This window comes from Nyctibius grandis, chromosome 4 (genome assembly GCF_013368605.1).
Source record: "Nyctibius grandis isolate bNycGra1 chromosome 4, bNycGra1.pri, whole genome shotgun sequence".
Lineage (NCBI taxonomy): Eukaryota > Metazoa > Chordata > Aves > Nyctibiiformes > Nyctibiidae > Nyctibius > Nyctibius grandis.
The window spans coordinates 91,566,986-91,579,129 of NC_090661.1; the positions used below are offsets into that span (position 1 = coordinate 91,566,986).

A 12,144-nucleotide genomic window follows, 5' to 3' on the forward strand; every position below is an offset into this window, starting at 1 on the left:
AAAACAGGAAACCAGTCACAAAACACAGAAGCATTACTGTAACAGTGAGAAAACAGCACTTCAGCATTGTGGGGTACAGTCATGTGAATAGACTAGGAGCACTGCTACCTCCAGCTGCATTGGTTTCCATGCTAATAGTGTGCACAAAGTCTGCTGGCCTTCCCCATACAAGAAGATGTTCCAGAGAGCAGAAAGGTAGCTCCTCTAGCCAGGAAGGACAGAGGACAGCACATGCTTGTGGTTCTGCTCTAGGCCAAGGATTCCCAACTTAAAGTATAAGTACTGGTGGCATGCAAGCCACTTCCATTGCTGAAAAAGCTTAACACCTTCTCCTGAGCACGGGAGCTGTCTAGCTTTTCCTGTTTTGCTAGTACTTAATCAAAGTAAGTTTTGCAATTTCTGCCCCAGGCACTGCATTGTCAAGGACAGCAGAAAAAGACAAAATCCAAGGAAAACTAAAAAACTTTCAGAAGAATCAGTTGTTCTACAGATCAAGAGACTGTATGTAGGTGGCACGTCCAACAAACACTCTCTAAATAAAAAGGCATTAAATGTCTGTCAAACCACAGCAAGGATCCCATTTCCAGTCCAGCTAACACTCCAAACACCTTGTTCCTTGAATGTAGTCATCTCCAAGATCGAGCCTCCGCTCTTCGCAAATTGGAATCTGCAATTTTCTTCTGCTCCTTAAACCAGATCCATGACTACAGAAGTAACAGAAATGTTTACCAGGAAGGTACTGATTGGTACCTGCAGTTGTTTCCTCTGGGAACCATAGCATCAAAGCAAAATGCCTTTGCATTGTCTCATGTGTTTTGAAACAACCTCCGTATTTGGGAAGACCAATTTCAAATCATTGTCTTGCCTTCCTGTTTCCCAGTGGTTTAACTGCACATTCCCAATAAGAAACATAGAGCATTTATAAGATGGAGGCAATTTCAAATTCCATCACAAAAGTATGCTCATCTCATTGCTATGCCTGTTTTGAGCTGCTGTGTCTGCAGCTATTTCAGCAGCTTTAATTTTGTACCAGAGCTCACACAATGACCTAGCTGGTGGGATTTCCTCTCCTTGGTATAGACAAAAAGTAACTATTTTAATAGTAGCAGAGCCCCCATATACCATGCCAAGCCATTCATGCAAGCCAGCAACAGCAATAAGAAACAGGGCAGATGGCATTTCACTATTACATTACTGCAGCTTCTAAATGTTCCAGCTTGTGACTGGCTGTTGCACCAACCGCAAGAGATACGCTTCCTAAGAAGGGCTTAGAAACAAAACAAACAAGACTCAAGGATTAGGAGGCCAGACTCCTCCTCATCAATGTAACAGCTGAAAATGGAGTCCTGGAGAGACTGACCTGTTCTTGACCACACAGGGAATCTGGTAGCAGAGCAAGGCTCTGAAACAAAGTTTTTCCTACTTCACAAATAAAACCTTTTGCGCAAAAAGACAAATAACTCCTGAAGCACAGATGAATGAGAACTCTTGCAATTGTATTCTAATTAGACAGGAGAATGTTAATCTATTTCAAATGCACTCAAGGGGTCCCACAAGCTTTTGAGAACTTCCTGCGCTCCCTGTGCCGCCCTTCCTCCATCTCCTTAGGTTTAAACATTTGTTTGTTTGGGTTTTTTGTGGGTTTGTTTTTCAGGTTTTTCTGTTTTGTTTTGTTTGGGTTTTCTGTACCATTACATTAACTATTTGAGGGGTAGCACTCAAAGCTACCTGGTAAATGAGATAATTGTGTTCATTTTTATTTCTTTATAACAAAAAGGGTACGGTTCTTGTAGGGCCTGCATGAGTCTACTGAGAGCCTGGTGAGATTTTTTTTGTTTGTTTTTAAGGCAAGTGCCTTTCAGCCTTTCAAAAAGTTCTGCAGTATAAGAAAAACCATGTGATGTTTGGTTTTGTTAAAAAGGAAAGAAAAAAAACAAGAGATCAGAAAGGTGCATTAGCTAAAATATGAGCTTGTTCAAAGCTACACTTCAATTAGATATCCTTCTCCTAATTGATCACAATAATAGTAATAAATAATCAAATCGAAATGTCAAAATCAGGTTTTACACAGCATGTAATTTTTAATTTTTTTTTTTAATTCAGGAAAGAGTCAATTCACTCTTCTACAATTATTATTTTGTTACCAGTTCTGGCTGTATGGTTTTCAGCACAGACAGGACCCAAGATTCTCTTAAAAAGAACGGTGTGCATTCTGAAGTAGACAGATCAGAAGTGAGGGGGGGGGAGGTAGTGGCAGTGACACAAAGACATTTCAGTTCTCTGTCAGAGAAAAAGTACAAAGGGGGGAATTGCTTTGTAAGTCACTTTTAAGCAGATGGAAAGTGAGCAAGTACTGAGCAGCGTGCGGCGCTCCAACTGACGCAACGCCTGCTCTGTGACTCACCAACCAGAGCCTGTTGAACTGCGAGACGCAAGAAGTTACAAGCAGGAAGCTAAGAAGTTACGATTTTACGCTGGCAGAGGCAGCCTGCCTGAAAGGGAGGGCAGGCTGGGGAGGGGCACCCTGGCAGGTAGCCTGAAAGCTCAAACCAGGAACTGCTGGAACAAAGAGTAGAGTTGGATGTGAAAGGACAGCAGGAAGCCAGGCTCACTGAGAGCTGTACTTAAAGGTCGGCTGATCTAACACCAAGGCCTTAATTCCACTACTCTGCAGTTTCTTTTTATTTCTGTTCCTCCATTTTCTGCCCTAATCAAATATTTCCAACAAGTTAACATCCAAACTAATGCTGAGAGCAGCGTGGGAAACCCTTTCCCATGGAATTGTTTTTGCTTTGGTCATTTTGATTCTGTCTTACTCTGTTCTCATGAAGCGATGACTGCATTTGCATACTAGTGCAATAAAAGAATAATAACTGACATTCAATTTATGTTTCAACACTTCATACATCAACAATTACATCTCCACCTCTTAACTTAGGTGCTTGTTTAGCCTGTGCTGCTTCAAGTGCCAGAGAAACTTGTGCTTCAAAATATTTACTGTCAACTCATTATTTAGCATAATAGCAAGGTAATAACAAATATCCAGAAATAAGACTTTAAAAAAATTTAGAAAATATCCACTCTAAGAAACTTTCAGGGACATTTCTACAGGGCACAGAGTCAACTCTAAGCAGCTGCAGCCAATGCAGGGTATTCTGTATGCACTAGCAGTTAATGCTGCTCTGCAGCAGTATGATGCAACTGCAGGTGTTGTGGAAGCTGGGACCTGGTTAAGTTGTCAACTGTATCTTCACAATACTCCTGTGAGTCAGGGAATTGCAGCTGACTCAATTTTATAAGTGAGGGAATTGGGTAAGAAGAGGTGCCCCATGACTTACCTCCATCAGGTAGAAACCCATGGCAGAGGAAGACACTGGACCTGAGTCCTTCAAGTGCTTTGACAGGATCTATGCATTTGGCTCCCCCTTCCTACTGTGAGATTACCTCCCCCACCTTTTGAAACATGCCACATCACCACTACTCTACTCTGCTTTTTCTCCAAATGAAAAAAACAGCTGAACAAAATGACAATCAGATGTTTCCATGTTAATAAAATAGTCTGAATATTGGGAAAAGCAATAGGGAGGAGACAGCTCCCAGCTGGTGTTGGCAAGGACTGGTACTATGATGCTTGAGTTAGATTTGCTGAGACTCCTATGCATCTAAATACAAACAAGCTCCTGACTGCTATTAAAAGCTGGCTCCAAGATACAACAAAGCATATAAAAAGTCAGAAGGGATTTCTAAGGTTCAGAAAAGGAAGAAGTGACTTCCCATTTGCAGGCACCGTTAAATCCATTCATATCTGACCAAAGGAACTGCATATATATATGAGAGGAAGATGGTGGAGTCTGGTGGCAAAGAATAACCAAAATTAAGATTTGCTAGATGGCCCCAAACAAATCAGTTACTCTGTTATAACTATTTGTTTCTCTGCTTTTGAAGTGGAGATAACAGTAGCCTCTCTAAGTCTGCTAAATAACCTGAGCCGCAGATATACATTATATTAGGATAAGAGCACAGTTGTTTCAAGAACAGACAATGATCAAATAAGGCAACCTTTAAGTTCTAACAGTAACTAAGATTAGAAGGCTGATAAGTGCAAGAAGAGAGAAAGACACTTTTCTTACCTCCATAATTATAAAAGGCATCTCGCTCTTTCGTTTGAACCACTATCCCGACAACATCCACCTGTCTTACTGGATGTCCATTATAAAAGAATATACCTAGACACAAAACATTCTTGATAAGTGTAACTATTTCTTTCAACATCGTACCCTACATAGTCACATTCATAAGTAAAAAACATACTTTCTTACATATTTAACATATCTTAAATGATACAATGCCTAGTCATGTGAAAAATCCCTTGGATCAGTGAGGACTGAGAACACTAGAAGGAAGAAGTATCAGCTCTACTTAAGATACCAAAAGCTTGCTTTGGTAGTGTTAGAACTTTATTAACCTCTTGTTTTCTTGCACATATAGATCTGAAAAACAGTTTGTTTGCTACAGGCATTAGGGTTTTTTTTAGTTGTTTTCATGTTTTGTGGTTTCATTTTGGTTTGGTTTTGGTTTGGTTTTGGTTTTTTGGGGGTTGGTTTGTTTTGTTTTGGTTTTTTTGGGGGGGGGTTGTTGTTTTTTTTTGTTTGTTTGTTTGTTGTTTGGGTTTTTTTGTTGTTGGTTTTGTTTTGTTTTTTTTTTAACATCTTCATCAGGCTTCAGAATAAACAATAGAACACAATGGAAGCAGTTTGAGCTTCTCACCATGCAGCTGTTACTGATTAAGGCAGAGCTTCCAAAAGGAAAACTAACATAATTCTTTCTTTCATTTCTAAGAGAACAGTAGCCATGGGGGGCAGGGGGAGAGAAACAACCCTCTTAGATTGCGGAGTACACTATGCAGTCGTCATGGACAGCATCCTGAACTTCAGTTTCTGAAATAACATGTTCTAAAAACAACCATTCAAAGCTATTTTTGTGCATCTATAAAGATGACTTGAATAAGAATAACACGTAAAAACACGTCCAGGAAACAGTGAGGAATCAGAGCCCAGTGGACTTTGACAGCACTGAGGTTGCCACATGCTGTAGTCTCTTTCAAGATAGTGACAAATGTTGTTAACAAACACCAACGGAAACTTTATACACTGAAGCTTCACAGTCCACAAGCAGGAGGATAATAGGGCAATAAGCTCCAGATATATTCTGGCTCATTTTCAGTCAATGTGTTTTCTTCAGTTTTCAAATACCGCTGCTTTACTGAAATATGCCATCTGGGATGTTCAATAACTGTCTTCTGAAAACTAGATAACTCGAGGGACTCAGAAGGGAACATTTGGCTCTGCACATTGTGGCAAGTCTTATTCGTACAAAGGGAAAGAGAAACGCTGCAGCAAGGGAGGCAGAAAAACGTTCTGTATTAAAAAAAAAAATCAAAACCAAAATCCAAAAATAACTTGTCCTACATAGCTGGCATCCTTAAATGAGCCTGGAATTAACTTTCTTAAAGTAAGACAAAACAACCAAAGTTTCAGAACAAATCACAGGTGATCAGCCAAGCAGCTCACAAACAGTTTTGCTCACAAAAATCCACTGCAACATTTTGAGGATGCATTTATCACTGTCATCTTAGAGCTGGCTATAGTAATCGTGCAGTCACTGATCAGGTCTGGCGTAGAGAATGTTTAGCAGGTCTGTCCACTCTTGTCTCATTCCATTTACCAGGACACCAATAAACACTGCTATAGAAACCCACACTCAATGGAGATATTGCCGGTGTATATAATTACTCACTAAATCTTACAAAATCTCTATAAAAGAAGGTCTGGGTCAGTTTCAGGGCAAGTCTGTAGCACAGAAACTCCAAGCTCTTGACTGTGCAAACAAGCAACATGTTATTATGTTCATTTCAGAGTTAGCAAACTGAGTTCTGGCAAATGACAGAGACCAGATAAAACTGGTTCTCTCCATCCCCATAAACTCACCCTTAGTCTCTGAGAAACTACCTGAATTCATTACACTATTAAAAGTTGTTGAACTTGACTACTTCAAGGTGTAAATTGTTTCTTCCTGACAGTCTATTTGTTCAAATTAGGTTTATATTGGTAGCAATAAAAGTATACTAAACATTTGAAGCTACGTGCAAGCACATTCAGCCAAGCTCCTGGTAACCCAGTAAATAACATGTACATTAATATGCTGTTACCACAACAGGAAGCCACAGCAGGGGTATAGGGGGCTATAGATACAGAGTCTCTAGGGCAAGTTCTAGTCATGTCGTTACAGCATTACTGAGCACCGAGCTGTTTGCCATTGCTTTAACTATTATTACCTCCTTTATGCTATTTGTAGCTTCCCTCGCTTGTTGATAAGATGTCACAATGCAGCAGTGCATGATAACTCAGAGAAAAGCTCATTTCTATGATGTGATTACGTGTTACAACCGAGTTTGACACTCACTCTCATTTCAAGGCCTCTAAGACAACACAATTGCTGTTTTTATCTGGGAAGTTTTCCACCCTTCTTGTCACCATTTATAGCAGGAGAGTAATTGGCCAGGTTTACTGCTTTCCTCTCTGTTGTTTTGAGAGATTAGTCATTGCGGCATCAAATCCTAATGCTCAAGAAAGGAAAGAAAAAACTTATTAGGTCATTCAGTCCATTTCCTCAGGGCCAATATCAAGACTGTTCCGTACAGTAAATTCCTGGCAATCTGTACAGTCAGGATATAAACAATCCCAGTGAAGGGCATCCCACCTTTTTCCTGGGAAGGCTGCTCCACAGTTTAGCAGATGTCATTCTAAGGATGTTTTTCCTGACATTCAGTCTGTGTTTCTTTCCATTCCTCCTAGTTACAACTCTTTGTTTTGCACTCATTCATTCTTAATTACCATTACTTAATGACTGACATAGCCAATCACATACTTAGCTTCAGCTGGTCTTTAACAAACCCATTAAAGGCAGGAAACATTAACAGCAAACACCTACCTTCTTCCTTCCCCAAAAGACATTTTTTTAGTGTTTCTGTTGTGCTATCATTTGTTGCCAATAAATAAGATATGCTGAAAGATGTCTGGTTTGATATATTCACAGCACCAGGAGAATGAACAAAATTCAGGATGTTTGTTCTATGAAATTTCATTTTATTCTTTAGAGTTTGGTTTAGAAAACGATACAGGATTGCAAGCAAGCTTAGTTGTGTGAAATGCTAGATGCACAGGAAGTGGAGAAAGCTCACATGCACCAATTTTAAAGGCTGATCTCTCGACATGACAGATACCACTTCCTTAGGATCATCTTCAAAAAAAGAAGTAATAACAAAACTGAAAGAGTTCCTGAAGCAGAATACAAATCACTTAAGTAAAATAACAGGAAAGGATGCAAGGAGGGAAATTCAGGTAATTTAGTGGTGAAAAGAAGAGAGCAGGATTGTACTTTTTAGGACTGTTTCTGGTCTTGTGAAATGTTTGTTGATGTTTATAAATATAATTCTTCTGAATATATTTTCGCATGTGTATGTACTAATATCCAAGACCAAACTACAATCCTATTCTGCTGACATTGAATTGTTTTGTGTTTTGTTTGAAAACAATTAAAATGTCTCTAATTGAAGCAGGAACAGTTTTACCAGATGCATTTGCTACACTCCTACTACTATAATACTGCACAGTTTAAAAAGGCCTCTAAGTACTACTCACTCTAGTACAAACATCAACAACAGACTGTAGCCTAACTCTTGCAATGGATTTAAGACAAAAGTCTCCCATCATGTTAAATAACAAAGAGGTACATATACTGGGCTTTGCAGTTTGTGAAGTCCCTATGCACATAACAATGGTTGCAAGAAGAACAAAAAAAAACACCAGTCCTTTATTTCTGCAAGAATAGGACTGCCATTATTCTTGCTGTTAAAGAAAAATAAGAACAACAAAACCTGCAAGACAGAGCATAATCAAAGAGCCAAACAGATGTACCTTGTCTCTGTGAAGAAAAAAAAAGAAAAACCCAAACAAAACACCAAAACCAAACCAAAAACACACACTCTGCTTAGGGTTTACTGCTTTTCCTTCTTAATTCTATGTTCCTTGGGTTCCTCCCTGATAATCTTTCACCTTGTCAAGCTTCATTTTGAAGTAATGAACCGTTTTACAGCAGGAAACACACCGCAGTCTATTTAAAGTCTTTGTAGTGAAAACAGAAATTCAAGTTCATACCCATGTTGCTTTAGACAATGTACACATGTGGGTGATACTGGCTGAAGACCAGCAGGAAACAGACTGCAAAGCATACAATTTCCAACAATAGTTAGGAAATAAAAGGCGTGGTATAAGATTCAGCACAGATGCCAGAATTTACAATAAGGTTGTTCAAATGTATGAAGAATGTCATATACCTGTGATATCTAGAAATTAAGCAGACAAAACCTCAAAACCTGTATCTGTTTTATAATATATTAACACACAGAGGAAAAAGCAAAACACATACATCCAGCAATGTCATCAACTGTCAACATTTTGCAACAAAGAGGCGAGGCATAAAATCCTTCTCAAATGTTGCAGAGATAATGGAAAGATATAACACATATGGCCAGAAATAAGGACCAGCATTTTCAGAATTAACTTTATCACAATAAAATAAGCACTACCACACAGAGGAAACACAACATTACCTTAATGTACACTAGGTTCTGTATCCATATATGATAGCAATACAAGCTATTAGAACGAACACATTTAACTTTTCACATATATTTCACATACAACCTGTTGTTCTTAGAATTGTTATAGATACTAATGTCACTTAGCTTAGGGGCATGGAAAATTACTTTACTGGTGTTCCTGAAGCATTCTGCAATCCCTTGATAAAGAACAACATAAATCAGTTACAATTCTGTGTGCATCACAATCTGTACATATAAGTACATACCTGGCACTTGTTTAGATTCTCTCATTTCTTTTATATCTTTAATATAGAGTCTTGCAAATGCAGAAAATACAGGGTCCCTCCCCCAGTGCAGAGAAGGTGTCTCTTCTTCATACTTCTTGGACTCAGACTGCATTCAAAACCTGCGAACACAGAAGAACTTGTAATTATTTTTCTACACAGATAAAGTGCTGTTCACTGATGTTCCAACCGAAGGAAAAAGTAGCTTGTGATTTTACACACAGTAACACACCAGAGCTGATGAAGAAACACAGGAACTTATCTAATACAATGTTACCCTTGTGTCATCACATGAAATATTCAAAATATCAATACTGATTATTTACTTGAAGTACTGACACTCAACAGCAACAGCATTTTTCCCAGCTTCTTCAAATGAAATAGAATTTCAGGGATTTCTCCTCTATGGACCAATAAACAGAGAACCAAACACAACGCTTCTTTAAAAGAGCAGAATTGTGGGATACTAATTGGTTACTTTCTGTACATTTGATTATGTTTCCCCTCTATAATTCTCTTTCCCTTCCATATGAGATTCTCCTCATTGTTCATCCTGTGCTTTACTGTGGTGGGGAGGAGGCTTATTTTATATAAAACAAAAGCAACCAGACCTTCTGTGTTTTGGGCATACAGCCTCCAGTAACTTTGTAATTGTTACTTTCCCCTTTTACCTCTTCAGATTTCCCTGTTTAATGCCTGCTATCTTCTGCCATTACTAGAGCCAATTCTCTGCTTATCACAGAGTGGTCAAAAAAAAAACCCCCAGCACTCAATTCAGGAAGGATCCTTGTAGAGGTCTGGAAGTTGAATACACTTTTTATTAGCCTCTCCTGTATGGATAGCTAAGTTGTTCCCATAAGGCTTTCCAGGTCACCCTCGAATGGATGTCAGCCACTTTCAGCTGTAGGGCAAAGGTGGTAAATGGACTGATTTTGAATAGTGTGTAACAGGGCTGAGATTTGGCAGCTACAGTCTCCTGAGAGGGAGCAGCTCCCTGATACTGGTTGCCAGTGATTTCTGTAGTCTGCAGGAGACACTTCTAGCTACTGATGTAGAGGCAACACGCCGTGAATATCATGCTTCTTTGAGAAACAACAGAGCTTGGATTCTGCATGATTTCTGTTTTCGCACTTAAATTTAATTTGGGGCAGAAAAAGAGTGTAGCACAACATACTAGAGTGTTGCTGACACCTACTCTACACTGCAAAAAGAACCGCAGATGACAGCTATATTTAGTTCCACTTTTTTTTTTTAATTTTCTTTTTTTTTTAAAAAAAAAAAAAACACAAAAACACAAACCAACAAAAGGTTAGTTATCCTTTGACCTTCCTTAGACTGGTCATTTGTTTTGTGAGATGTTGAAAGTCAACAAGATGATTTAGTCAGTTCCACCAGTCACTTCACCTTTGAGTAACAAACCGAATAGTTTTGTTTACACCTGGATTTACGTCTCTCTTCCCACTACAGGCAGCTTTCCCCAACCTATCCCTTTTCCACATGCAATGTCTACTCAAAAACGTCTCACCATCCTTTTCTCACTCAAGCCTCCCCATGAAGCTCACTTTTTCTGCTGAATTGCAGCCACTGCTCAATAGAAAATTATAAACTAAGCTGCTAACTGTATGATCTTAATAATGCAAAGCTGCTATTCCTCCATATGGCAGTTCTCCCATTTCCTGCTATAGTCTGTCAAATTTAGACCATAAACTTTCCCAAGCAAACACATAGTTTGAACCTGTATTTTACTTAGCATACTTATTTTCATAACAAAATTAGCCTTCCCCATTCCTCTCTTTTTGCTTGCAGTCTTTAGTACAAAGTTGCCTGCACCGTCCCTACGCTACTGTGCTTTTACAACTTCTATTAAAAAAAGTAGAGGGAAAAAAGGAAGAAAAAAAAGAAAATATTTATCTTGCCCAACAAAAGGTCATGGCAAATGAGAACAGTTCACACATAAATCGATAAACATACACACTACAGTCAATCAAGGTGAACACATAATGAGTTGGAATAAAGAGAAGCACTACTGGTCAGTGTCATCCTGTCTCTCACCCGCAAACAGGAACTTTTAAGATATAATTTTGTCCTTAATGGTGCTACAGTCCCCCAATTATTCACTTTTAGTGGCACTTCTCCTCTGACAAGAAACATGGATACAATCACAGTCTTGTTCACTAAGATCATCTTTTATACAAAATAATATTCCTTTCTGCACCATGCCCCCTAAGTTCCTCTGCATGGTTACAAAGTCTGTCATAGCTCAGCACCCATTTTTTTCTCCTAGACAGATGGCAGACAGAGCTCACAAGCCAAAAAGAGAGAATCAGGTCACAAGCTTATCTAACTTTTTGTATTTTGCGTGAACAGCCATTCATTGGGGTAAAATGCAGAAGCCACCCCTGCAAGTGTGTACATCTGAGGGGAAATCAATGAAGCAGCACTACTGGAGAATAAAAATATCTCCATTTTGGTATTTCAGTAAACAGTTGTCAAGAAACAGTTGTCAAGTCTGAAATGCCCAAATGTTAACAGATCACTAGCCAGAAGTCCAGACAACACTTCTGGCTTAAAAGAAGCATCTCCCCAAATCTTTTACTGCTTCCCTGTCCTGAAGGGAGAAGGATTTCTGCAGCAAAAGCTCTTTCTCTCTCAGAAACTACTGCGAGTTAAATCTCAAATTCTGGAGCTTCCTTCTAGCTCCCAGGCCTTGTTACAGCTTCTCACTGGAGGAATTTACACCCATCACATCTATCTTCATATATAGAACCACTCTGCTTGGTTCAAGTCTGCTACAGACACACCAAGTTTAATCTTACAGATCTGTCAAAGATTCCTTGACAAAAAGTAAATCACGACCCTGGCACTATGAAGGCATCACAAGATTTCTTGAAGTCCACAGGACAAATCTGCTGAAATGATGAGTTACAGACACTCCATCCAGGCTGGGACAGTGAAACCATACTGCACTCACTCACTCTCAGCAATGTTTGACAGCACATGAAGAGCATTCTGCATAGTAGTCTCCCCCTGCCTCTTCATGGTCTCAACAGCCCCCCAATCCCTGCCACCACCCAAAACCAAGCCCATTTTCTTTCTTTCCTCCCAAGTGGTGGCTTGGAAGCTACATTTGAACAGTGACCTATTTAAAGCCAAAAGCTTGTGGCCTGCTGGGAGGAAAAGTTATTTACTGCCTCCTGT

General features: G+C 39.2%; 1 protein-coding gene across 2 annotated transcripts in view; it reads right to left on the reverse strand.

The window, feature by feature from the left end:
- STN1 (STN1 subunit of CST complex) overlaps window positions 1-12,144 on the reverse strand; it is a 43,864-nt gene that overhangs the window by 18,456 nt on the left and 13,264 nt on the right. For both annotated transcript variants that reach the window (XM_068399011.1, XM_068399012.1), the window contains exons 2-3: window positions 8,929-9,068; window positions 4,131-4,226 (exon numbers count right to left, since the gene is read on the reverse strand). In XM_068399011.1, coding sequence (XP_068255112.1) covers window positions 4,131-4,226; window positions 8,929-9,061 — 229 coding nt within the window. In that variant the 5' untranslated portion in view covers window positions 9,062-9,068. The remainder of the gene's footprint in view (window positions 1-4,130; window positions 4,227-8,928; window positions 9,069-12,144) is intronic.